Below are 26,566 nucleotides of genomic sequence, written 5' to 3'. Positions count from 1 at the left end.
GACTTCGCACTTCTTTCTTACCACTAAGACTGCACCAAATTATAGTGATTGATCTTACATCGATCTTCCACGTCCGCTACCGAGGCGTGAACCACTAGATGGGAAACAACGGTAACATACTCCTTATTTTCTTATGCGGAGATGTTCTTACAGTAGAGTAGACACCGTATCGCGAGGAGTATCCTCTACCACATCTGGCTGGTCCAAAGAAGCCATCTTCACCCTTCTCAGTGTCTTCCTCACCGTAATTCTCGCCATGATTGGTTTCACGCTACGATACTACGTGAACAAGGGAACACTTAGGCATCGGACATCAAAGCGAGGGAGGCCTGCAGTGACAGGTGAGCAAACCACCGATGTTAAATGTGTTAAATGCTGAAATAAGTCAGATGAGGAGGATCACATAGATGAAGCGCCGAATGCTTCTTCTTGGATTGAATTGCCTGAAGCTCGACGTTATCAGCAACGAACGTATACTTCGGTCTCGAGGCTGCGAAGAGGGCCTAGGTCCTCGCGATCCTCAGGAGAATGGTAGCGGTGTCAAGACGAAAGTTGAACAAGAGACAGAGATAAGGGTCTCACGCCTCTCAGAGGATATGTAGGGTCGGACTGGATACGAGAGGTGTTGGATGCTATAGTGGCCGGCGTCAAATTCTGTCATGGCGGAAGATAGTGGAGTCGGAGATATGATCGAAGCTGGTAGCTCCAAGTAGATTACAAAACATGTTATCATAGAGAAGTAACGAGTTTTGCGCTACTGCTCTTTGGATGCCGGAAGATGGTGAGTTGGCTTTCTACAGCCACAGTCGCTTTCGCTTGTCAGCAAGCATTGAACAGACGTGGCATGAAACCGAAGATGGGGTCGCTCATCGTGATGGAAATGATGGTGAAGTCAGTAGTATCGTGACAGTGCCGGTCTGAGAAGGGTCAGCTCCGAGGATTGTAGGTGACGGCTAGCGGGGCAGTCGATGTGAACGGCAGATCCCCATCACCCACGTGCCCTCGCGTCGCGCTAACCCAATGTGACAACCCGGCCCAAGCTCTTCTCTTCCCCACACGCATGTGCCGGCGGCCCCTCGACGCGTCGTCACCAGCCCAATGGCCCCCGATGTAGCCTCCATGACCTCGACGCCCTCCACGCCTGCCTTGAAGCCATCGCAGAAACCTCCCTCGGGGCCCAACGTCCTCGAAGTCGTCTTCGGCTCGCTGCTCATACAGCCGTGGTACCCGTCTTTCTACCCGGAGGAGCTTGTAGGCCGACGCGTAGAGCGGCTGTATGTGTGCCAATGGTGCTTCAAGTATAGCAAAGAGTTGGTGGGGTTTATTGGGCATCTGGTAAGCTTCCAGACGGATACGCGCGTGGTGTGAGGGTTGGATTGGGAAGCTGATCAGTGGCAGAAAGCATGTCCTCTGCGCAATACACCCCCGCCGGGCGTCAACGTTTACACGAAAGATAACTACTCTCTATACGAGATCGACGGCGAGAAACACAAGCTCTACGCACAGAACCTATCGCTCTTCGCTAAGCTCTTCCTCGATACCAAGTCCGTCTTCTACGACGTTACAACATTCCTATACTACCTCCTCGTCGCGCACAACCCCACACCAGAGATACCGAATACCAGTTTCGGCGACGATGTAGAGGCGAGTGGAGTCGGTGCGCAGGGGCAGGTCGTAGGCTTCTTCAGCAAAGAGAAGATGAGCTGGGATAACAACAATCTCGCATGCATCCTGGTGTTTCCGCCGTGGCAGAAACAAGGACTGGGGCAGATACTCATGGGCGCGAGCTATGAGATGAGTAGGCGAGAGGAGAGGCTGGGTGGGCCTGAGAAACGTAGGTCGACGTTTTTGTCCGCGCATGGTACCTCTGCTAACACTACTACTACTACTACAGCGCTGTCGGATCTCGGTCGCATCGCATACATACATTACTGGTCGCAAGCGCTCGCTCGGACGATCCTGGCTTGCCCTTCTAAGAAAACACTCACAGTACAAGATCTGCGGGAGAAGACGTACATTGTGCCCGAAGACATCATTGCGACACTACAGGCTATGGACGTGTTGGAGCAGAAGAAGAAAGGAGGTGCCGACGCTGTCATCAATAAAGCGAGGGTAAGGGCTTGGGCAGATGCACACAAGGTGGACCTGAAGGCAATTCCGGTTGACCCTGATGCTTTTGTCGTGAGGGAAGTGAGCCGAAGTGTGAGCGAGGAATCGTGAGGCTTGTAGACCATGTAGACGATGTAGATGCAGAAGTGTGAGATGCCCAGAATCTATTAGTTTGATTGAGCTCGAAGAGCCAAAGGAGAGGTATCTCTGTGTTGCTATTTGGGACGGCCAGGTGAACGGGAATGTCACAGTCTCTACGTCGACCGTGAAAGCCGGAAATAGCGAGAAGGTAGGCAACCCTAATAACTCTACAACAACATCTTTTAAGAGAATTCTAAAAAGATAGAATTATTCGCAGTAGCTTACTCTATATATTAGATTTTTTAGATTTTTTGTGTATCGCGTTATTATGCAGAGGAAGAAGATAAGGTTATGTTATTCTAAATCTTACTTCTGGCTTTTACGGTCAACCTAGAGACAGTTATTCTCTCGTACCTGGTATTGATCACCCGCTCGTCTCCTATATGCCACTTCTACCTTCCCCGGAATGTCAACTTCTCGTTCAACCGTTGGCGCACATCACACTCCATAGTATGCCACTCTTCTACTTGCTTCCGGAAGTATTTAGTCTCACATTTATCCTACCATATGTTCAGCATGGCAAAGAGTCCGATACTATAGATGCATGAGTGAAACTTCTCAGAATAAGATTTGTCGATCAAGATCGACGGTATACGCGTTCCATTTTCGTGGCGTCGACGTTTCCCCTGTTCTTGGCTACAATGCTTGCGTACAGCACTATGGTGGATGATGTTACTACAGAACTTTATCGCAAGCCCAGCGCCTGTCAGGGAGTTGAAATCGCGGGGGATGTTTCAACACAAGCGATCATATGATCTGGATCTAGATGAGCATATTCAACGAGATGGACCTAGAGGAGAGCCGAGTGCTATGTGTGGCCAAAGGCATGTTTGGCATGTCGAAGACGTGAGTGGCAAGGAATTAGTTACACCACTGTTTCCCTCCTAAATTCAATATCGTGTCTATGCTCTTACGTTGACAGAATTTGGACACAGCAATTCTGAACCTAGCATGTCTACCCAAAGAGGCGACATGGACATACCTGGAGGCCTTTCTTTGGGGATCGCCATCAGCAGCTGCGCATCAATCCATACACAACGTGCATCGAAAATACCAGACAAAGCCCTCTCCCCACAGCTATTTCCATTGTCGTAACTCTGCTACATCGTCGTATACTCGACATACCGTCGAAACGCCAAAGACGTCATGCATGAGTTCGTCGGTCTCCGAATCTACTCGCCTTGACAAGTTGAAACTTGGCGCGTGGAGTAAGCCCTCCTTCTAGAATCTCAAGCTTGTATCTATGCCAGGATAGCCCAGCCGGGGGAATGGGTCTCGCTGTGAAACGCGAGAGCGAGCAAGTGGAGTGAACCAGATAGCAGAACTGCACTGCTCACCTTGACAATCCTGGTTCAGGGTTGCAGTAGCTTGTTGACGTGGCAGTGACTGAGCAGCGGAGGACCATGGGCTTGTTAACGAACCGCCCACGAAACAATAGCGAAATGCTTCACCACTGGACAGAGTTTGGCATGCGAATGCATCATCACGATGCGGGTCGCCAGATTAGACAGACTGTGGAAGCGTGGAGGAAGAGAGGGCACGCGGTGATGGGGGGCCCACATAGTGGGGTATCGTCGCTTGACGGGCTCAACGGGACGTCATTGGGTACACGCGCGGCACTTCCGGTGCACACCCGGTCAGCTCTGCCAACGTTAACTGCGCATGCATGTGCAAGGCGGTGACTGACTGGCTGCACAATATTCCTCGTGTGTCGTTGCTTCTTCCAGTTCAACATGCGTTCTCTTTGTCTTCCCCATTCCAAACTATACCCGCATTGCCCGTGATTATGGCGCACACCAGGGTACACATTCAGCAGGCCTTGAGGCGTACCACGACATCCACACGATCTGCGAGCCTTGTGCCGTTCAGCCTCTAGAGTCGTACAACGTGTGCTTGTAATCGCTTCAGCATGCAAGGAATCCGCACGAAAACGTCACGGGCTGTCTATATTCATCTTTTTTGTCCGCACACCCACCCATCACATACACTCCCCCGCACCCGCGCCATCGCACACCCCCCAGTACCAGATCTTATTGACGCAAGCGCCACCTCCGCTCTGCTTACACAGCTGGGCCCTGTAAACAATACGTAGCATGGTGGGTAGACAATATAAACACGCTCTTTGCCTCTCTCTCTGCCCTAACCTACACGCTTGCTTTTGGAAACTGACGTAGATACTCGGGTACCTAGTCGGATCATACAGCAGCAGCCTTTGAGGGCGCTGCTTCACCTCCTCGACAGCGCAGTCCTGCTACAGGCAATCCGAAATACCACTACGACGGCCTCCATGACATAGGCACGAGTTCAGCTACTAGCGCACCACACACTAGACGTCGTCCATCACGCACCAGTTCAGGCACCAAGGGTACCCCACCTTCGGCCTCACCGCCGCGCAGCGACGACCATGATGAGAGCGAGCAGAGATCTAAACAGCCTCGCAACACTTTGAAGAAGCTTCTAAGACGCGACTCGCATCATACCGACACTGGATCGAGTTCACAGGCCAAACAGGAAGAGTTGGATGAGGAGGGCAGTAACGTCGGCTACATGCCCCGGCTCGGTCAAATAAGAGAAAGCAAGAGCAAGGTCAGCACACGCTCAAGACGACGAGGGAGCTCTGCCGTTGGTGCTCCGGTCGATCCGCGGGTTCTGCGCCGCAGACATACTGGCGACGACGCTGCGAAACGCTCACACGCACGTGGTAAACACAGCTCTCTGCAACGGCATGCTGGGAATATTGCCAATATGTCAGATCCCTCCCTGGTCTCGAGTGTGACGCAACAGTCAGATGCTTCGGGTGGTAGTAACTCCACAGTAATGCAGAGACCGTATGGCGGTTATAGCCAAGTCGCCGAGTACCAAGAATCTGAAGAAAGCCAGAGTACGCCCGCGCCAACGGCGATGCAAAGCATCACATTCAACAACATGGACGCCGCCCAGGCAGGAGTGTTTCAGTTTTTACAATCTGAAGACACGCCTGGAAGTCCTACGCCTACGGACCTTCAGGCTATGCCTCCATCGACTATTGCCTCGTCGTCGTCTTCCTCGTCAGGTGACACTCAGCATGACGATGGACGGTCATCTGTGGCAGCAGACTCACAGCATCCTGACTCCGCCATGACTTCACCAGCCTCCACGCGGCGGTCCCTCCAGACATCATCACACCAACCCAACCAGGAATATCGATCATTCAAGAAGCCGTTGTACGCCAGTAGCTTTGTGCATGGCCCTGGAGATGACGTCGAAGCCAACCAAGAACAGGGCAGTGAAGAGGAGAGTGAAAGTGGGTCAGAGAGCGATGAGGAAGTTAATCAAGGAAACCAGATCCCCAACAAACAGCCGGCAGTAACGACCCCTCCTCGAGCTCCGTCGACGACGTCTCATCAGAGTGATCCGCACGCCAGACGTCTCAAGCAGCAGGAACGCGAACTTGCGAGCCACATCTTCCAAAGGCCACAGCCGTACGGAGACTACCAATATGGGGCAGAGCAACACTCCTACGGCTACCCACCGATGCCGATGTACAACCAGCAAGGCTATTCTGGTGCATCTCCGGCTCCAGTGCCTGCGGCAATCAGTTCCCCACCAGCATGGGCACCTATGCCTTCGTTCCCAGCTCCGCTAGCCATAGGATATGCGCCTCACCAGTCCCCGGAAGCAGTGCATGCGCATCCACTATCGATACGGCCACCTGACGGCCAGCTCCAGCACGTGCCGCCACCTTTCACCCCACATCCAGGGCAGCCGCCACTCTACCAACAGCACGCGCCACTGCCCAACCAGACCCGACAAACGGTGGTGGGATATGAACTCCTCGCCAACGAGCTTAGCGGATCGACTCAGCCCAGCTCCCATGGCCGGAAGCCTCTCGTGCCCATGTACCGAAAGTTTGAGCATCTAAACCACCGCGTCTTGTTGCACCTCCAAGACGAGACATGCGAGCTCGAAGAAGAGCTGCGTCACCTAGACGAATGCATAGCCCAGATGTCGCCTCGAGATGCGTCAGGGTACGCGTACCCTGCGTCGCGGCGGGGTGATGCACGCTACGGAAGTGAAATGCACTTCAAGAGGACCGAACTCCTGGGGCGCATCTACCAGAAGCTAGAGCAATACAGTAAGTTGTGGCTAAGCCGGAAGCAACGAGTCGGAACGCCATGTCAACATGGGGATCGTCGCTGCTACCGATCAAGAGTGTTCCGCTGACTCGGTACAGACAAGGCTTTATCTTCGTTTAGCAAGCTCTCCAAAAGTCTCGATCCCGCGTCTGCGGAGGATATCACAGCCTATCGCGAGTGGATGGATGAGCATGACCCGATTAATGAGGAGGAATCCCAATTTCTCGAGGAAGACGCCGACCTCGTGACTCTTCCGCGGAAAGTTCCTTCTTCCTCCCCATATTCTTCTGTTCCCAGCACGGCAGCTCCGGCTGCCGGCCAAGATCAGTCAGCAATATGGTTTCCACTAACCCTGGTACTACCCCTCATGGCGTTTGCGATAGTCCCCAGCTTGCTCGGACGGCTCCTCGTTATCGTGCTTATCGTTGGTGCGGAGCTAAAGATGGTCACGTCGACCCCTCAGCTCAGGAATATGCTGTCTACGCGTGAGTGGGCTGCGGCAGCTTCAGTGTAAGTCCTCTCTTCTCTTTCTCAAATTCCCGCCCGCGATGCAATATCGCGACTGTCTGCACCGTGACGTCTACATCCTCAAACGGGCAAGACGGGGCGCGTGGGGCGAACAAACTCTCACCCCGTTCGGAAATTTCCAGGACATGCTTTCGGACGGAAACATGTCAGAAACGTCTTTTTACCCACGCATTATCCGGTGCCTTGGCCGGTTCCTGAGGCGCGCGCGCGCGGGTTTGCCTGTAGTTGGTGAGATGAGGACGAGGCTAACGCAAGCAGCTATTTCGGGGTGAATGTGCTCCTCGCAGCCGTGGTGCCCTGACGGGCGGGCTGAAGTGTCGCTTGACTCGCAGGGCACATGCAGGCGCGCGTGCATGCGAGGTGGAGGAGTTTGGCGGCCACGGCGCCATGATCGCCCATGGTTTTCGCGGGCGCACGGGCCTAATTGCAGGCGGAGCAGCAGCGCAAGGCGCGTCAAGGTGTCCAGGTACCGTATGCTTCCCGCACAGCGAGTCTGACCGAGGAGATGGGCATGCAAAGTGTGGAGTCTTCGGTTTCTCGGTTTCCCGTTTTTTCTCGTTACTTGCAAGTTTTTTTTCATGGTCTTCTCCTGGCGTCGCGTACTGTACGAGATGGATGCGCGTAAAGTGCTGTACTATATGGTTCGCAGGCGTTCACTCTATTGTCCGGCACGGCGCGGCGCATAGTCATGGGAAAGAGGGTGTGAGGTGTACATGCAGCGCAGCTCACTAGAGATATTGGAGTTCGGCTCCATTGGCGCTCCCACCTTGGCCCCAATATTTTCTTCGGGTCTTTTTGCTTTGTGGTCATCTAATGGTAAACTGTAAACTGTAAACGGTAAACGAGGCCCGGATATGCTGTCTCCCGCCAGCCAGTAGCGGCTACCAAAGTACTCTATCCAAAGCATGTGACATGAGTCGCCAGGCACTGGCAGGATCAGTTCAATCTCCAGTTCTGAAGGAAGCGAACGCGGAGCGGGGCAATGGCGTGATGAGAATGCTGCAGGTGATGGACAGGCGGCGGGAATGTGACGGAGTCATTTGTAGACCACTGTGCAAGCAAGTGCAAGTACGGTTTGGGCAGTTGTTCCGCGGCGATCAAAAGTCTTGTGGCGCATTGTATTGGTATGGCGGTATTTGATCATCACCGTCGGCGCTAGGACGACATGGCTATCAGCGATGTTGGAGCATTACATTGCGATAGTCGTCGTTGTGCAGCGAATGTGCGCCACGTATGTTTCGAAACTATTTTGCAGAGCGGGCGGACAAATGGTAGAGATCATCGGACCGAGATGAGATGGTGATGGGTTGATCGACGCGGAGGACAATGTTGTTTGTATGTACAGTACGGGTCAGTATCTATGCAGAGTAATCATGTCTTGTAGGATGCGATTGAGCGAGTCGATGGCGGCGGGTCGGACTTTGCGATGGCATGCCCTTGTCCATCGACGACGGGCGGACTGCATGCTGGGCTGGGCAATTTTCCTAGTACACTTGTGCGGGCAGTAAGGCAGGTTAGTGCTTTGGCCACCTCCACATCTCGTGCAGCCCGCCGCCACGGCGTTGCCTGGCGTTGCTAAGCTGTCGGCAGCGAAGGCCTCCGGTAGCTGCACAAGTCGACGGGTTATTCACGCGGGTGGATGGACTAAAGGTCGGGGATATTCAAATGTTGACCATGTGATGAGATGCAGGCTACAAGTCAAAGTAAAGAGCGTCGGGCTTGACGTGTGCTAGTCGGGCTTAGCCAGGAACCAGCTTGGTCGGTTGGGCGCGGACCACGTTGCTGCTTCAGGCACGTCGAGGTGGTGGTTCAGGGGCAGGCGAGCAGCTGACGACGGTTTCGCACCCATGCCGACTCCATCGCCTTGCTATCTGGCGCGCGCAGGCTGGTGGGTGGCCGTTTGCCCCTGCCTCGTTTGACGTCCCACCTGCGGCCTCCACATGCTTGGCCCTCTCCACTCTGCAAGACACTGAAACACCCATTCAGACCAACTCCTACTCTATCGTACTAGGTAGACGCAAGTCGCTTTCAATCCCCTCTACCCTCACCTGCACCGAGTATCCCCACCCCCGCCGTTGCTGTCACCGTCACTGCCACTGTCGCGGTCGCTCCTGCCATCACATCTGAGTCGGAAGTCGCGCCATCTGGAATGTCGCAGCCTGCCCATTGTCTCCCACCACTCACCGTCTGAGCTACCCCTCGCCCTCGTCGCGACTCCCGGTGACTGAGGCACCCCCTAAATTAATCCAACCAACACCCACGCTGCCTGCACACCACGGCCCTGCGCTGCAGTCTGCACCACCCGCGACCTTTCGCTGGACGGGCCCTCCCGCTGCAATTCCCCCGTCGTAGTCGCTGCAATCCCCGTCGCCGTCGCTGATTGACCCAACCCGCCCGACCGCGACCGCGCACACAAAGAAACAAAGTCTCCGTCTCCGCCCTGCCCGTCGCTCTCGCCGCGACACCCCCGACCAGCCATGGCCGTCTCTATGCTGCATGCCCCCTCGCGCGCCTCGACGTCGTCCTCGTCGTCGTTTGTCCCCGTCTCGCGCCAGAACACAATGTCGTCGCACGATGGCTCGCGCTCGGTGCGCCAGTCGAAGCGCTACTCCGTCACAGCCCTGTACCTGTCCATGTCCGCCAAAGACAAGGAGCTCGAGATTGAAGATGACCTGGCCCGAGGTACGCCGCCATTGCCTTGTAATATACTACAATAAACTAACCCTCGCAGCCCAGAAGATACTCCGCGAACTCAAGGCCAAGATCTCGTCGCAGTCCAAGAAGAACTTCGTCCTGGAAAAGGATGTGCGCTATCTCGACTCGCGGATAGCCCTGCTGATTCAGAACCGCATGGCATTGGAAGAGGTGCGCCCAACGCTGCACACACCCCGCGCTTGTACTGACTATCCTGCAGCAGAATGAAGTCGCCGACCACCTGGGAGACGGCCTCGAACTCCAGGAAGGCTTCTTTCCCAACGACGAGAAGACGCAGAAGTACGGCAACCTGCTCTTCCTCCTCCAATCCGAGCCACGCCATATTGCCCATCTGTGTCGACTGGTCTCCATGGCCGAGATCGATGCCCTACTGCAGACTGTCATGTTCACAATCTACGGAAACCAGTACGAGAGCCGCGAAGAGCACTTGCTCTTGACCATGTTCCAGGTAGGTTGCGCCTCCAGCTTTGCGCATCACAGCTAACCTCGCTCAGTCTGTACTCACGTATCAATTCGACAACACCCCAGACTACAGCTCGCTCCTACGTGCCAACACACCCGTCTCGCGCATGATGACCACATACACCCGCCGAGGACCCGGCCAGAGCTACCTCAAGGTCGTCTTGCAGGACAGCATCAACTCGCTCATCGAGCTGAAGGACCTCGATCTTGAGATTAACCCGCTCAAGGTATACGAGAAGATGGTCACTGAGCTCGAGATCCAGGGAACCCTTCCCGCAAATCTGCCCAAGGGCGTTACCGCAGAGCAGGCGGCCGAGAACGAGACGGTACAGAACATCATCACACCGCGAGTCAACATGCTCATGGAGATTGCCAACAACTTCCTCACAACCATCATCAAAGGCCTCGAGGAGACGCCATACGGCATCCGATGGATATGCAAGCAGATTCGAAGTCTGTCGAGACGAAAGTACCCTGATGCCCAGGACCAGACCATTTGCACTCTCATCGGAGGCTTCTTCTTCCTGCGCTTCATCAACCCCGCCATCGTCACCCCAAGATCGTACATGCTCATCGATGTGCTGCCAGCAGAGAACCCCAAGCGGACACTAACGTATATCGCAAAGATGCTGCAGAATCTCGCAAACAAGCCATCGTATGCCAAGGAGCCATACATGGTCAAGCTGCAGCCGTTCATCCACCAGAACAAGGAGCGAATCAACAAGTTTCTGTTGGATCTGTGCGAGGTACAGGACTTTTACGATACTCTCGAGATGGACAACTACGTTGCTCTGTCTAAGAAGGATCTAGAGCTCTCGATTACCCTGAACGAAGTGTATGCGACGCACTCGCTCTTGGAGCGACATGCAGCTGAACTGGTAAGCAATCACACATCCATGCGCATTGCCGTACTAACAAAACCAGGCCAAAGAAGACAGCTCGCATCTAGGCGTCATTCTCAACGAGCTCGGATCCGCTCCAGCACAGCTTCCCCGAAAAGAGAACAGAGCCATCAACCTCCCGCTATTCAGCAAATGGGAAACCCCGCTTGACGATCTGACCGCAGCGCTCGACATTACGCAAGAAGAGATCTTCTTCATGGAAGCCAAGTCGACATTCGTCATGATCCTTCGTTCGCTCCCTTCCAACACGTCCATCACGCGACGGCCATTGCGCCTCGACAGGATTGCGGAAGCAGCTGCCACGACCAAGAACGACTCTGTCATGGTCAAGAAGGGTATCCGTAGCATGGAGCTGCTCAGCCAACTGCAGGATCTTGGCGTGATTGACAAGGAAGACGGCTTCTCATTGCTCCGAGACGAGGTCGAACAAGAGCTGGTGCACTTGGGTTCCATGAAGGAAAAGGTCATTGAAGAGACACGGAAGCTCGAGGAAGTGTTCCGCACCATTCGCGACCACAATGGCTTCCTAGTCAGCCAGCTTGACACGTACAAGTCGTACCTCCACAACGTCCGCAGTCAATCTGAAGGCAAGACAAGGAAACAGCAAAAACACCAAGTCCTCGGACCCTACAAATTCACCCACCAGCAGCTCGAGCGAGAAGGCGTGATTCAGAAGAGCAATGTCCCGGAGAATAGGAGAGCCAACATTTACTTCAACTTCACGAGCCCGCTCCCCGGCACCTTTGTCATCTCCCTTCACTACAAAGGGCGGAATCGCGGTCTTCTCGAGCTCGACCTCAAGCTCGACGATCTGCTGGAGATGCAAAAGGACAACCAAGAAGACCTGGATCTCGAATATGTCCAGTTCAACGTGACCAAGGTACTGGTCCTCCTCAACAAGCGATTTGCACGTAAGAAGGGATGGTAGATTCGTCTCCTCCCTGCGCGCGACATTGCGTACACCACATCACGAAAAAGATACGATACCCCCGATTATTACTACGTCTTTCCTGCTGTTTGACGCCCGCACACCAATCTACCTACACTCATTTTCCCGATTCCTTTCTCATTACTACCCAACTACAACGCGGAACAAAAACCCCCGTCTCTACGAATCATCTAGTCATCAGCCCGGAGTACAGGCGTATATTGGGCGCATCTCCTATATTTTCGAGGATACCCCCACCCCCGGTGAAAGGACTGGTTTGGGCTGCTGCTGAGGGATACGGTGGACATGGCTGATTCCGTTTTTCGCAGTTTACTTCCTTTTTGGTGGTTGTTCTGCCGATGTTTTTTGTTTTGTTTTGGTTTCTAGCGCGCTCTGTTTATTATGGAGGTTATGTCAGTCCTTTTTGTTGTTCATGTGCTTTTTCTCATAACCTTTTCAAAGTCTCTCGCTACTAATTACGAGTTTGTCGGCAGGCATCCGAAGTTCCTACCTGGCTGCTGTTTTGATTGGCAGTTTTCAGAGTCCTATTTTACTTGCGAGCGAACACACGAGCGATATCCACAGTTGGTTTTGTACGATATATAGGAAACGCGTATGCGAGTATGCGATGGATGGTGTTTTTGGAAGCAATCTGCGCGGTTGCGACTGATGCAGAGTGGGCTGGTTGTGTGGTTTATCTTGTCCCCAATGGAATTGAGCGTTTGTAGCTCGTCATTTTGATACTTCTACATGTGTGGTTTTCGTGTCTGTGATGTACGTGATGTACGCGAAGTGATGTTAACAAGACTATTATCACCTTGATGAACAGCTCAGTGGTGCAGCATGGATATGCATGCGTTGTTTTCGATGCGCACGTCAGGTACGGACCGACAGGGCGATAACGCCTCCCTTGTCGCTACGTCACCTGTCTCGCCCACTGTACCCGAATGACCTGATTCTCCCCCACATATTCGGAATCGCAATCGCGGCTCTGGCATGTGCAATCCGATGATAGCCAGAATGATGAATGCACAAGATCAAGACAGCGGAAACTACGCCGGATGTTGTCGGCTCAGCTTCAACACCCCATACCCTCATCCATCATCCATCAAGATAAGCATGTAATAGATAACAGCTATCCTTCCCTACAGTACCTAGGTGTCTAATGCATGCATGCATCATGCTCCACGCACCCTCCCAACACACCCGTGGCCGCCTCATGCACACGCAAGACGCAAGACGCAAGACGCACGCAAGACACCACGGTGCGTGGGTGCCAGGTAGGTGCGGAGCGGGTGCCTGTCACACGTGCCCCACGCCGATACAGTGAGGCGTGAGCGGAATGTCGGAATGGGGGTAGGCGGCCAATCACAGCGCTACACACTCGCGGCCGATCGACAAGGGCGGACGCGAGTCCGGGGTCTGTGGTGGAGCTGGAGCTGGGATTGGGAGGGAGGAGTCAGGCAGACGCGATGCGGACTTGGACTGGGTGCGGGCTATACCGCGGACGGGCTTGGGGTGTCCGAGGCGTATGACTGTTACTCCTCGTTGTCGTTGCTTCCTCTCTTCTTCTTGTCCTCTGGTCTTTCGGGTAATTGCATGTTTGATTGACTGAGCAACGGCTGTTCTGCTGGTCTGGTCTTCTTGGTCCTTGGTCCTTATCTTCATTATCTACCTACCTACCACCCGCTACATCTATCTATCTACACAGCAACCTATCCCACCATGTCGTCCTCCTCATCCACCGCCATCGCGATACCAAAGCGTAAGGGCAAGGGCCCTGCTTCCTCTTCTCACCACCACCACCACCATCACTCGTCGTCGTCGTCATCCTCGTTCGCGGCTTCCACGCCCTCGACGCCGAATCATTACAACTACAACTACAACTTCACACCGTCTTCGAACCGCTACTCGTATGGTAGTGCAAGTGGTAGTGGTAGTTGTGGCTCCACGCCTTCCTCGTCGTCTGGTAGCCCCCAGAGTGGTTCCCTAAGCGGCGCACGCAGGCAGAGTCTGATGAGCGAGGCGTTTTCGCGGCAGGAACATACTGTTATTAATGTGGGAGAAGAGGAGGGGGAGGGTGCGCTGAGGCTGATTACGTGTGTTAAGGCTAGTCAGGGGTTTGATTGGAATATGGGTATGTTGTTTCCCTTTTCTCTGTTCTTTCTTAGCGGTGGAGGGTTTGGTTGTGAAGCTGGATGACGAGGAACTGGGCTAATGACGCTGTGTACGACAGAGATGTTCCTCCCTTCCTACGTCGACTACCACTTCGATGATCTCGAGCGCCGACAGGATCCTGTGAAGGATATCATTGTTACGGATGAGGAGGTTAGGAATATGTTTCCGGAGTAGAAGATGGATGGGGGTGATGCGTTGGCATGATACAAGCGCTACTTCTCAGGAGATTGGGGCACTACACAAACTGTAGTGGGTCTTGCAGCATGTAGAGAGCCTTGTAACTGTACAAAGCTCTCTACATCCTGCAAAGCCCTCTACACATTGTGTGGTACTCTGATTCTCCTGAGAACTGGCGCCTGATATTGGATGTGCATATGCTTTGGCATTTTATGGATTACGCGGTATTGAGATCATGTTTATATGGGTTGGGATAGGCGTTTGGTATGGAATCATGGGCGTTTGGGTTGAAGGCTGTATATCATGAGACTGGACTGGATGGGTTATGGCGTTAAAGGCTGCGGTTGCTCGCTGCTCATAGGACTTAGGGGTTATCTTCAAGGGTGTATCTCAAATCAAACAAATCGCATGTAACGATACATTATTCCTGTATCCAACTGTATCGACTGCGTTGTTCGAGTGCAGCTTCGAGGGATGCAGGCAGCCCCACACCTCGGCCCCGATAAGGCAGGCTGATAAGCCGACGAAGACGCGCGCGGTCCACGTTCCGCGTTCGCAAACAAGAACCATAACAAAGTCGACCACCACAACGACGACCCGCATTCCACCACTCAACACCCTGTTACCGCTCATAACAGCCACAACAATATCTCCGCGCAAACCATCCACCCAACTACAAGAGCGAAATCATCCCGCAAACCCCACAAAGCGCGCCCGTGCAACACAATCCTCACCCATCACCACGCCTGCCACACCACCGCAAAATGGACGCCTCCCACCGCAAAATCGAACTCCAATCCCCCTCCGACCTCACATTCCTCACATCGCAAATCCGCACCGCCGCGCGCCAGAAACTCGACTTGCACCTCCCGCCCGTGCCCTCGAGCGCTACAAACGGCGATGCGCCAGACGAACTGCGGCGCTCGGTCGAAGACCTCGTTGAGATATTTGTTGCGAAAGTGCTAAAGGGGATACGACATAATGTTAGCATCAATGGGATTGATGTTGTGGAGAGTGGGGATGGCGAGGGGATGGATGGGGTTGTGAATGGACATGGAGGAGGAGGAGGAGGAGGAAGAGGGGAAGGGGAAGGGGAGTCCATGGTCGAGACAGTGGAATACGAACCTTTCGACGATAAACTGCGGAGTCAACTATCTGCTACAGTAGCGAAACGCGATGCGCTCATTGCGAAGATAAGTCAGCAACGGAGGACGACGCCGAAGGTTGCGGCGGAGACGTGGATCAAGGGGTTTGAAGAGGAGGAGAGGGTGTGGGCGGCGCTGCAGGAGAGTATGGAGAAGGATGCTGCTGCTACTGCTGGGAATGGAGGTGGGGATGTGGCTGGGGTGGAGGCGCTGCAGAGGCAAGAGGAGGTAGAGAGGAATTGGGAGAGAGCGGTCACGGGGTTGCAGAGGTTGAATAAGGGGTTGCCGGAGACGAGGGCGAGGTTGGAGAGGGCGGGGGATGTGGTGGGGTACTTGGGAGGTGGGAATGGGAAGTAGTGAGCTGTGGGCTGGGAGGGCTGTGTGGCTTAGACATGTTTCTTTTCTGGAGTATATGGGCTGGTTGGGAATCGGCAGGTTATGGGATACCCACGCGTATTGCTATTGCAGATATCGCTTCGCCGGGATACTAGGTTACTTGCTGTTTGTGTCAATATGAGATGTATAGCACAAGAGTCGTTTTGAAAGGAAGGCGTGTTATGCTAGTATCTTGTACGTGGTCAAAGGCGTCTTTTGTTCTGAAGTTGATGACCGCCCCAATGTGACTTTTGAGATGGTCTCATCATCTACGTGCCACCCGTCATCACATTTGTCACCAGTCCGAAGATGCCAACATCGTCTATCAAATTAGTTGGTTACACCAACCCATCATCAACACTGCACACAATGCTAGTTGGCGAGATCACAGTTTTAAAATTATGTTGATAGCATCGTAGGACTAACGCGATCTCACGGCCCTTTTCGTCGGTGCTGACCACGCCCATCAACCCTGCACTCAACTTGACCACACCACCTGCCACTTTGCCGCGTTCTGTTCAATTGAACAAGTCGTTTGAGCTTCGCGCTTTCAAACCTCTAGCCTACAATCACATGTGGGAACCTTCCTCGGCAACATTCGGCGCGTCAAGCTTGCAAAAGCCATACGTCATGGCGTCAACGCCGACTTCCGTTGGTCGACCCGCAAGCACCCGGCGAGTGGGTGGGTGTCGATAAATAAAACTTTGGTTTTGATAAACACTCTTTTGGTTCAATATACAAGGATTGCGAGTGTAACTTTGATTGTCAAGACTGAAAGATGCTGTCGCCGACTCGTATATCGCTGTTGCCGGGTGGTGTTAGGGAACTGGTGTCTTCACCCATGACGAGATCGCGCACGGCATTGCTATGTCGGACAGGAGCTTTGATAAGCGCAAAGTATGGGAAGAGCTTGGAACAAAAGAGGATGATTACGATTGAGCAATTGGATAAGAGGAGAGACAGTACGTTGTTCTCCTTGCTCAACCTTACCTGCTCTAGCACAAGACCCCAGCTACTAACAACCCCATCCCAGACCGCGAGCGCGTAGTCATCCTAGGATCCGGCTGGGCGGGCTTCACAGTCGCCCGCAGTCTCGACTCCTCCAAATTCCAAACGCTCGTCGTATCGCCACGATCCTACTTTGCTTTCACGCCTCTCCTTGCCTCCACCGCAGTCGGCACCTTGGAATTCCGGACCGCGCTCGAACCCGTGCGCAGCCGGCGGACTAAAGTCGACTTCTTCCAGGGATGGGCCGACGATGTCGATTTCAAGAACAGGACTATTACGATTGAAGAGGCGGTTGACGATCCGAAACAAGGTGTTGCACTAACCACGGATCGACATGCTGGGGAGACAGCGGAAGAGAGGGAGGCGGAGAGGAAGAAGGAAGCGAAAGTAGGGAAGCTGTTTGATGTCGAGTACGACAAGTTGATTGTGACGGTGGGGTGTTATAGTCAGACATTCGGCACGCCGGGTGTAAAAGAACACGCCTTCTTCCTCAAAGACGTAGGCGATGCGCGCAGGATCCGGAATCGCATCTTAGCATGCTTCGAAGGCGCTGCGCTACCCACCACGTCTATCGAGATGAAGAAGCAGCTCCTCAACTTCGCTGTCGTGGGCGGTGGACCCACTGGCATCGAGTTCAGCGCGGAGTTGCACGACCTCATCAACGAGGATATGAAGAAATTGTACCCGGAACTCGTTCAGTACCACAAGATTACTGTTTACGATGTCGCGGAGAAGGTGCTTCCTATGTTTGATCAGAAACTCGCGGGGTATGCGATGCAGAAGTTCAAACGCAAGGGCATCGATATCAAAACAAGCCATCATGTAGAAGAGTTAAGGCCGGGGGCGCCTGCGGAAAGGAGCTTTTCAGACGACGTGGATGACTACCACCTGTATACTCTCAAGGTGAAGGAGGAGGGCGAGATTGGCGTGGGCATGTGTGTATGGAGTAAGTATCCCTTCTCTTTCCTTCTCACATCACCACTCTCCATTCACACGCACTCGAGGACGACACTAACCCCAACCCGCAGGCACAGGACTAATGCAAAACCCCTTCGTCGACCACGCCCTCTCTTCCGTCCGCGAAGCGCCAACCGACCTCTACCTCCCATCAAGCTCCTCCTCCTCCTCTCCACCATCTCCCCAATCCACCACTCCAGGCAAAGACGTAAAATGGACAGTAAAGAAAGACTCTAAATCCGGGTCCATCATAACAGACGACCACCTACGCGTCAAACTCATCCCCTCTACTTCCACCTCCGAAAACCCCTCAGATAAAACTACGCAAGAAGCAGTCCACCCCTCCGTCTTCGCCCTCGGCGACTGCGGAATAATCGAATCAACAACCTACCCCGCCACCGCCCAAGTCGCGTCTCAAAAAGCTTTCTGGTTGGCAAAACGGCTCAACGACGGTTCCTTGTCCACTCCACCATCCCCCTCCTCAAAGGGCTTCACATACCGCGACCTCGGGACACTAGCTTACATCGGAAACTGGAATGCGTTGTTCCAGGGAGGCGGGAAATGGGGTGGCAGATTGCAAGGGTATGTAGCGTGGATTATCTGGCGGGGAGCGTATTTGACAAGGACGGTTAGTTGGCGGAATAAGGTCTTAGTGCCGGTTTATTGGTTGGTTAATTGGGTTTTTGGGAGGGATGTGAGTAGGTTTTAGGGGTGAAGTGGATGGTATGGGTAGGATGGAGGGGATGTGGTGGCGGCATGTAATGTGTAGGGTTCAAGCTTTCGTTAGGAGAGTTGAGGGACGTGAGATAAGATCGGTCTCTGTTCTGTAACTTCCATGAGAAGATATGTATTCAGACCACGATGCCCGTCACACATCACTGCAAACAAAGCTTTGTGTTGATACTTTCATGTATTGATATAGCACTACCGATTACCAGGTAGCTTCTACTCAAGTAACTAATCGACGATATCGTGAAAAGGGGGGTATCAAAATGGCTTCAAATCATCCATGTGAAAAGTACCTTGCCGCCCATCCATAAAGAAAAGAAAAAAGATCCAAAACGCCTCGTGGATCTCCAAACGTGAACGCTCACTATATAATTTACTGGAACTGAAAAGTCAAATCACTCCCCCGTCCTCCGCGTCTTAGGACTCTTCTTCGGAGGCGGCTTGAACGAATCGCTCGTGCGGGCGCGTTTGAGATTCGCCGGTGGACCAGCCCTGCTGCTTCCACTGCTAGCCTGGCTAGCACGCTTAGCCAACTTCGCAGCCTCGCGAATGCGGACACCACCAGCAGGGCTGTTAAACCCACTTCCGCCTCCAGCGGTTGCAGCCGAACTTCCAGCGGGAATCTCTTCGGCGAGACGATCGGCGAGAGCAGCGTCGTATTCGCGCTCGCTCGCACGGACAGCGCTGGGGTCTTGTTGGCGGGCTGTAGCGAGCATGTCGACGCTGCCGTCGTCGCTGTCTTCGTAATCGGACTCAGATCCTTCAGAGACGTCGGAGGCGATGGGCGCGATGTTGAGGATCTGCATGGCGGTTGTAGGGCCGCCTGAGTCGCTGTCGCTGTCGGGTTCGGATGAGGCGTCGGATGCAAGGTCCGAGTCGACATCGCCGGAAGAGCAAGAATCCAGTGGAAGGAAGGAGGCGGGAGGGAGAGTCGAGCTGGGAAGGTTTTTCCGTGACGCAGAGAGAATCCTCTCCTCAATCACACGCTGGGGACTTGATCTAGGCGACTCGACTTCAGGAGACGACTGCCTATCGTTGAGTGCATCCTGGATGGCCTTGGGGTACAAGGTTGACCAGCGGCGAGCGGCGACATGGGATGGTGCGGTGGGTATTTGTGATCGTCGTACGTGGATGGAGAAGTTGTCCTCTGGCTGCACACCACCCAAACCCGAAGCCTCAAAGTCCATGAGTTCTGGGCTGGTGTTACCGCTGTCGTTCCTCAAGGCCTCTGGTGAGAAGCCAAGGTCATCTCCACTCGAGACAGTGCGTGATCCGCTGTCAACATCCATCGGCGTAGTGTCCAAAGGACCTCGGGGCTCGGCCAGGTCCAGCGACGTCCTCTTGGTCGGGGACGATGTACCCTGTTTCGCACCAAGCGGCTGGTTCGTGATTGGCTGATAATTGCCAGGCATGGTAAGGAAGGCGCCGTTACGATCACCGCTCAGGTCAGTGCAGAACTTGGCCTTGGTGTAGAAGATCATGGGTCCGTCATCGCGCCTGCGAGGTTTTGATGAGGAGCTCTGCATGATGGAACTGCTGAAACCTGAGGAGTTGCCCGTGGGCTGGGGTTGGTAAGAGTAGTTGGCTGAGGATTCGGCGTCGAAGGCGTAAAACTCGTCTTCGTTCTCCGACTCATCCTTGTGGAAGAACATGGGTTTGTACGCAAACTTGTTTTGCTCCTTCTCACGCTGGGCACGAGCTTGCCTTCTGGCAATCGTGGCTTCATCCATCATGTCGCTGCTGGCACCGCTGTTGCCAGTCTTCATACCCTTGAAAGGCGACTGGGAGCCGGACTCATTCGGTGAAGCACCACTCCAATGCTCCGACGAGCTGTCGCCGCTGTGCTTGGTAATGTCGAGGCCGCCCTTCCATCGGATTTTGCGACCGTCGCGAGAGATCTCGAGATGGTTGCTGTACTCGTGCAAGGCGTCCTTGACGAACTCGGGTGTGACGTTTAGAGTGTGTAGTTGGGCCATGTTGATGACCAAGTTTAGGTAAATCCAGCCGTGGCCGAGGGGTGCTTCTCCAGAGTCCATGTCCGGTGGGGTGAAGCCAAGATGGCGGATGTAGTCCATGTTCTCTGTAGGCACCTGCGCACGGTAAGGGTCCAGGTCTAGCGGTCGTGTGGGTCGTTGGTCGGGAGATAGACCTGAGCCAGCGAAGTCCTGTTCCTCGATATGCAGGCTGGGGCGGAAGCCCTGTAGGACTTCGTCCTGGTCCGCATGACTTTCCCGAGCAGCACTAGCACCGCGGTCGTTCCTGATGCGAGCTTCACGCTGACCCTCGGGCTTCTGATTTTGTCCCGTCGCTTCTCGCTGGGCACGGTCGGCTGTTGCTGCCGACTGGGCTACTTCCTGTTGCTGCATTGGGTGTGGGTGGGACCCGGGCGCAGAGCGCTTGCCAGCAAAGATCTGCTCCAGGCGGCGCACAACCATCTTCTTCTTGGACTTGTCGGTCATGGGGGCGGTCTTGTTGTTGGGTAGCAGGCCCATGGGGATGTCGTGGAGGTACGACTGGATGTTTTGCTGTTGCCGGCTGTAGGCGGATTTGGTCATCTTGCGGTGGTCGTTGTCTTGATTGGATTGGCCTGACGAGTTAGGGCCGGATGCAGATAGGGAAGCGTAGCCCGACTCGGCGAAGCGCGATGTGGAGGAGGCGGTGTTGTGGGTTTGGAGTGCCGGGGTGTAGGCTGAGATGTCGGCGTAGTCGTTGGCGGTGCCTTCGTCGAGATCTGATGCAAACTTGCGCAGAGTCTCCTCGAGCTCCTTCTTCTTGTGGTCGGGCAGGCCATGGAACCTCACCTCGAACAGCTTCTCTTCTTGCAGGTGGGCATCGTAGAGCTTCTCGTACTTCCTCAGCCGCTGCTTGAGCTTCTTGTTGGCAACGGTCAAGTCGTCAATGACGCTGCGAAAGTCTTCGGTGCTGCTGCCGTCTGTGCCAATCTGGCCGAGGGGACGGTATGGCATGGTGGCATGTGGCTGGGTGGAGTTGGAGTTATCTGGCGGCGTCTCGGACGAAGACGAGTTGCGGAGAAAGAAGGGCGGTTCATCTACGGTGGTCAGTCATACTCTCTCCTCTATTGTCTTGTAGGTAGTACTCACTGTCGACGAAGGCCGACTTGCCCTGGCTGGCCGTGTTGTTGGTCTTTTCGAACCATTGGCCGGCGTCGCTGCTCTCGCCCGAGCTGGTCTTGTTGGAGAGCAGCTGGGGAGACACGCTCGAGGGCGGATTGGCCTTGTCGCTGGCGAGGGTGGGCGACGTCTCAGCAGTCGGCGCCTTCTTGGGCTCGCGTCTTGATGGTTGAGGTTTAGGCGGCGGGCTGTGGCGGAGAGAGACGGAGCGGTGGGCTGGCGGGCGGCGTGGGTGGGAACGCGCAGCCATGGGAATGGTTCCCGGGCGGTCGTTCATGGCGGGTGGAGAGAGGCGGGTGAGAGTTGGGGGCTAGACAGGCAGGATGCTCCCCATGTGGATGATGGTGAATGTCAGGCCGCTAGCGATCAAATGTCCAAGGTGTGCGTATATTGTAGACCGGGAGGCTGTTGTGCCCAGGCTCGAATGGATCAGACGCTTCCGCGGCGGTGGTTCGAATGGTATGTAGGGTGCTGGTAGCGGCGTCGTCGTATGGTTGGGAGGGCAGTTTCAGCGTGCAAATTGAAAGATGGCTGAAGAGAGTTGTGGGCTCTCTCGGCGCTGGTTTGAGCAGGTGAGCCATGATGGGCATCGATCTTGATGTGGGTAAGCATGTCGATGCTCTCGATTTCCAAGCTGCCAAGACTGCAGCTGGAGATCGAGGGTACCTGGCCGCGAAGAGGAAGTGTGGCGTTCGGGCCTAGCGCACCAACTACCGGCAATCGACGATGGGCCTTGATCTCCAGCCCACCATCGCCCAGGAGGGAGACCATCGCCCTTCTGTTCCGCCCGTTGACCCTCAAGTCTCGATGGCTCTCCATATCTGTGATGGCCGTCCTCTCCTATGCTTCTCCGGAGAACACAACCTTCTAGCAGCACTGCCGCACTGCGAACAACATGCAATCGCCCGCACACATCTACACTTGCCACCGTCTAGATCCGCGTCTGACAGTTGCTGCCAGTGCTGCACGGCATGAGAGATGGTCCAGACCCTCTTCACACCATGGCTTCCCATCACAGCAGAACCGTGGCGGCACGAACCGTTGACACGCTGCCGCTAGAGCCTCACCAGCCACACGCACTCTCACACACGGCCACAGCATCCATCGAGATTGCGAATGCTAGCCGGCCCTCTCCTGACGCACACTCCCCGTGTCCCCTCCCTGGATGAGGTCACTCTTGCACGGTGCTGGCAACGGCTGGGAAGCGCAATCGATTTCCTGGACCCTGATCTGTCCTTGGTTGTTCGGCTCAGACACCCTGCCATCATGATTGGCGGGCGACTGACTCCCACTGTGCCGCTCTCATCGCTGCCAGCATCGCAATCGAGAGGGTCATCGCAGTAAAGGGTCCAGCTGGAACACTCGTTAATGCATCTCACGGCAGGCATGCAGCTGACTTCCTCCGACAAGCATACGAAAAGGGTCTTATTACGCCTGGATCCTCAGGGGCTTTGACCTGCGACGACCGCTGACCATCTCCAACATTTTTCACTCTCACGGTGGGGTGATGCCACTCTCAACTTCAGATCACCGATTGAGCTCGGATCGCAGATTACTCGTTGCAACCATGCAGGGCAGAGCGCGCCGGGAGGTCGCCCCGGTCTAATCACCGAATCGCAACCAATATTGTTTCGTAACTTGTTAGGATGCACAACACCATCGGCGATGTTGGAATTAGGCTCGTCTAAATCGTACGATGGTGTTTGGACACTCAAAAACCTGAAGGGGTTTCATACTGGAAATGTCACATTCAACATCCCATCGAGATCGCATGTGCCGTGACGTCTTCGCTAGTGTAGCGGAAAAAGTAGAAACACAGAATACATCATGGCCTCGGCTTAACGTGCCATGAAACAGTCAACATCCGCCGATGGACAGACGAACTCAGATGCGCGCACCCTTACTCCTCAGCACGTTGACGGCAGAATGTCCCGTGTAGTTGAGCCACTCGCCCAGTCCTCCCATGAAGCCGCCAACCTTCATCAGGTCTTGTAATCTGTTATCCAGAAACTGCTCCGTCTCTACAAAGTTGGCCGACTTGTCCTGTGTCATGTATAACTCGGTCGAAGAGTAGATGGCCGAGAGCGTTGCGCGCTTAGTATACCAACTGCTATCGACACTCTGGTCTCCCGACAGAAACCATATCTCGTCTGCAAGTCTCGCGAGTTCGGCGATAGATGCCGGAACGTACGTGGGCTGGGCCATGATCGCGAGTGCCTATCACCCATCAGCACGCTGACCTCTGCTGTTGTGTATGCACTGTCCTACCTCCTGCCATCGATGTATGACGGGTTCATTCGCCCGCAACCGCGCCAGTGTCAACGTTCTGACTTTTGCGCCAACGCCCATCTTCTTCCCATGCTCTCCCTGGTCTGGGAATTGAATATTGTTCTGTAGCGCCAAGCGCTGCGTGACAAGATGGTAATTGACCAAATCGAATACACCTCGCGGAAGCAGATTCGTAGAAACATCAAGATAACCGGCGTCGCGAGCACCAAGCTTCAGTGCATCCATGGTAAACCCATGGCTGGGCACGTGTGCGTATGCGGAAGAGAGGATGGCGGACTCGGCGGGAGGAAATGGCGGCGGCTGCGCGTAATCATACGAATGGTACAGACATCGTTGTCGCGAAGCGGCTGCCGGGCGAATTGAAGCTGCTCGGACACTCCCGAGTAGCGGGCTGGCTAGTCGTGATGGTGGCATGGTGGATGCAATTGAAGATGTAGAGATCAGCCGATGCGGACATTTGCTGCCATCTCCGCAAATCTGCCAAGACCGCAATCGATCAGATCTCACACTAATCCTGTGACGTCGTAGAGCTGTCGATCAATTTCGACGTTGAACTTGACAATCGATCTCAACGTCGGCATATCGATCTTGAAGGCGAATTAATCTTACCACGTGGCCCTTAGACACCATTCCAAATCGTGCAGGAGGCTGAAGATCCGCACACGACTGCAGTTCCAGATCTTGTCAATCACGTCGCCACGTGACCGACGCGTCGAACGCGTCTGCGCTAGTGGCAACACTTCTGCGATTCAGCATCTCCCAGCAATCCACAATTCCCCTGGCATCCAGCAGACAATTGCCATCCGATCTTCAGGAACCCATCGGATACCCCGCAAATCTCAGAGGCGACATCTAAACGAATCGAAACGCGATCTCCAACCCACCACGACCCCACGCGCATCGCAGCCTACACGTGCCCGCCACGACCCCGATTCGAGACCCCTCTCCTCATACAATTAGGGATTGGGCCTGCTTTCCAACATGGCGCGCGGCAAAAATGTCGAGGTCAGCGAGTATGAGCGGAAACGGCAGGAGAACATTGCGAAGACGCAGGCACTCTTGCGCAACCTCGAGATGGAGGCTGCAGAAGCCGGTCTAGGTCCTACAGGCAAGGCAAAGACATCCGTGCCATCGCGACCAAAAGCGAAGAAGCCCGCGCCCAAGAAGATCAAGCAAGAAGAAGAAGCGCCACGTAGAACATCCTCCCGCTTAAAGGGCATCGTGGCAGACAGCGAAGTCGCAAAGCGCAAAGCCGAGGATGAATACGTCGCGATACAAGCAGCCGATCGCGCAAAGCGACAACGCGTTAGTGATGCCTTCAACTTCAGTGACATAGTCGTAGCAGGCAAGGACTGGAACCGAAGTGGGAACTTCCTCTCTGTCGGCCCAGCAGATCCATACGCGCGCACTTTTGACTACGAAGACGTGAAGGAGACCACCGACAAGGAATTGCGTGCACTCCGAGAGCGCATGAGCGGCCTAACGCTCTGGGAAGATTTCGAGCCAAACGAAATCAAGATCACCCCAGAGCGCATATACTCCATGGGCCTGCACCCCACAACCGACAAGCCATTGGTGTTTGCAGGTGATAAGCTGGGGAACCTGGGAATCTGCGATGCATCGCAGAAAGTGGCAGAAGTTAAAGTCGAAGACGACGAAGACGCGGACAGGGAAGGACCGACCATCACGACGCTCAAACCGCACACACGCACGATACACACTTTCCAATTCAGCCCCCACGATGCAAACGCGCTATACACGGCATCCTACGACTCGAGCGTGCGCAAGCTCGATCTCGCCAAAGGCGTCGCAGTCGAAGTCTACGCCCCTCGTGACAAAGACGAAGAAGCCCCCCTATCCGGTCTCGAAATCAGCAAAGACGACCCAAACACGCTCTACTTCTCCACTCTCGACGGCCAATTCGGCATCTACGACATGCGCACCCCCAGCGAGGCAGCCGCCGGCCTCCAAATCTTCCAACTCTCAGACAAGAAAATCGGAGGGTTTACTTTACACCCATTACACCCCCATCTCGTCGCCACCGCTTCCCTCGACCGCACACTCAAGATCTGGGATCTGAGGAAGATAAGTGGGAAGGGTGAGGATAGGGCACCGGCGCTGGTGGGTGAGCATACGAGTAAATTGAGCGTGTCGCATGCGGCGTGGAATAGTGCGGGGCAGGTGGCGACGGCGAGTTATGATGATACGATTAAGATATATGATTTTGGGAATTGTGCGGAGTGGGATTTGGGTAAGGTGTTGGAGGAGGAGGAGATGGAACCGACGGCTGTGGTGCCGCATAACAACCAAACAGGCCGCTGGGTTACTATGTACGTTCCCTTATTCCCCCTCCCCTACCTCCTCTTCCTCCCCATTTCCTCCCCCCTTTCCCTTTCCCTTCCCCCTCCCCACCCCCTCCACACATACATACTAACGAACCCCTAGTCTCCGAGCACAATGGCAGCAAAACCCCCAAGACAACGTCCAACGCTTCTGCATCGGCAACATGAACCGCTTCGTCGATATCTACACCGCAAAAGGACAACAACTGGCGCAGCTAGGGGGCGAGGGCATTACGGCTGTGCCGGCGGTGGCCAAGTTTCATCCGACGGTGGATTGGGTGGCTGCGGGGACGGCGAGTGGGAAGTTGTGTTTGTGGATGTGAGATGTAGTAGGG

General features: G+C 54.5%; 8 protein-coding genes across 8 annotated transcripts; 6 read left to right on the top strand and 2 right to left on the bottom strand.

The window, feature by feature from the left end:
• Positions 1 to 1,098: 1,098 nt before the first annotated feature.
• On the top strand, positions 1,099 to 2,220 carry J4E85_011684 (uncharacterized protein; the record flags this gene model as incomplete). Its single annotated transcript, XM_051475885.1, has 3 exons — positions 1,099 to 1,335; positions 1,399 to 1,834; positions 1,895 to 2,220. The coding sequence occupies 3 exons, from the start codon at positions 1,099 to 1,101 to the stop codon at positions 2,218 to 2,220; spliced, it is 999 nt and encodes a 332-aa protein (XP_051320307.1).
• Positions 2,221 to 4,995: 2,775 nt separating this feature from the next.
• On the top strand, positions 4,996 to 6,879 carry J4E85_011683 (uncharacterized protein; the record flags this gene model as incomplete). Its single annotated transcript, XM_051475884.1, has 2 exons — positions 4,996 to 6,364; positions 6,464 to 6,879. 2 exons carry the CDS (start codon positions 4,996 to 4,998, stop codon positions 6,877 to 6,879), a joined length of 1,785 nt encoding a protein of 594 aa, XP_051320306.1.
• A 2,491-nt stretch (positions 6,880 to 9,370) lies between these two features.
• Positions 9,371 to 11,900, top strand: J4E85_011682 (uncharacterized protein; the record flags this gene model as incomplete). The annotated part of the gene is made up of 5 exons (XM_051475883.1): positions 9,371 to 9,575; positions 9,625 to 9,758; positions 9,808 to 10,056; positions 10,103 to 10,948; positions 10,995 to 11,900. 5 exons carry the CDS (start codon positions 9,371 to 9,373, stop codon positions 11,898 to 11,900), a joined length of 2,340 nt encoding a protein of 779 aa, XP_051320305.1.
• A 3,119-nt stretch (positions 11,901 to 15,019) lies between these two features.
• J4E85_011681 (uncharacterized protein) lies at positions 15,020 to 15,757 on the top strand (the record flags this gene model as incomplete). The annotated part of the gene is made up of 1 exon (XM_051475882.1): positions 15,020 to 15,757. The coding sequence occupies one exon, from the start codon at positions 15,020 to 15,022 to the stop codon at positions 15,755 to 15,757; it is 738 nt and encodes a 245-aa protein (XP_051320304.1).
• Positions 15,758 to 16,553: 796 nt separating this feature from the next.
• Positions 16,554 to 18,682, top strand: J4E85_011680 (uncharacterized protein; the record flags this gene model as incomplete). The annotated part of the gene is made up of 4 exons (XM_051475881.1): positions 16,554 to 16,737; positions 16,809 to 17,729; positions 17,812 to 18,322; positions 18,679 to 18,682. The coding sequence occupies 4 exons, from the start codon at positions 16,554 to 16,556 to the stop codon at positions 18,680 to 18,682; spliced, it is 1,620 nt and encodes a 539-aa protein (XP_051320303.1).
• A 182-nt stretch (positions 18,683 to 18,864) lies between these two features.
• Positions 18,865 to 21,877, bottom strand: J4E85_011679 (uncharacterized protein; the record flags this gene model as incomplete). The annotated part of the gene is made up of 2 exons (XM_051475880.1): positions 18,865 to 21,518; positions 21,571 to 21,877. The coding sequence occupies 2 exons, from the start codon at positions 21,875 to 21,877 to the stop codon at positions 18,865 to 18,867; spliced, it is 2,961 nt and encodes a 986-aa protein (XP_051320302.1).
• A 1,607-nt stretch (positions 21,878 to 23,484) lies between these two features.
• On the bottom strand, positions 23,485 to 24,303 carry J4E85_011678 (uncharacterized protein; the record flags this gene model as incomplete). Its single annotated transcript, XM_051475879.1, has 2 exons — positions 23,485 to 23,817; positions 23,869 to 24,303. 2 exons carry the CDS (start codon positions 24,301 to 24,303, stop codon positions 23,485 to 23,487), a joined length of 768 nt encoding a protein of 255 aa, XP_051320301.1.
• Positions 24,304 to 24,870: 567 nt separating this feature from the next.
• On the top strand, positions 24,871 to 26,554 carry J4E85_011677 (uncharacterized protein; the record flags this gene model as incomplete). Its single annotated transcript, XM_051475878.1, has 2 exons — positions 24,871 to 26,219; positions 26,335 to 26,554. The coding sequence occupies 2 exons, from the start codon at positions 24,871 to 24,873 to the stop codon at positions 26,552 to 26,554; spliced, it is 1,569 nt and encodes a 522-aa protein (XP_051320300.1).
• Between the last annotated feature and the right edge of the window lie 12 nt (positions 26,555 to 26,566).

The sequence above is a fragment of the Alternaria conjuncta genome, assembly GCF_024043145.1.
Source record: "Alternaria conjuncta strain BMP 0040 chromosome Unknown scaffold_41, whole genome shotgun sequence".
Taxonomy (NCBI): domain Eukaryota; kingdom Fungi; phylum Ascomycota; class Dothideomycetes; order Pleosporales; family Pleosporaceae; genus Alternaria; species Alternaria conjuncta.
This window is presented reverse-complemented; position numbering and strand designations above follow the sequence as displayed.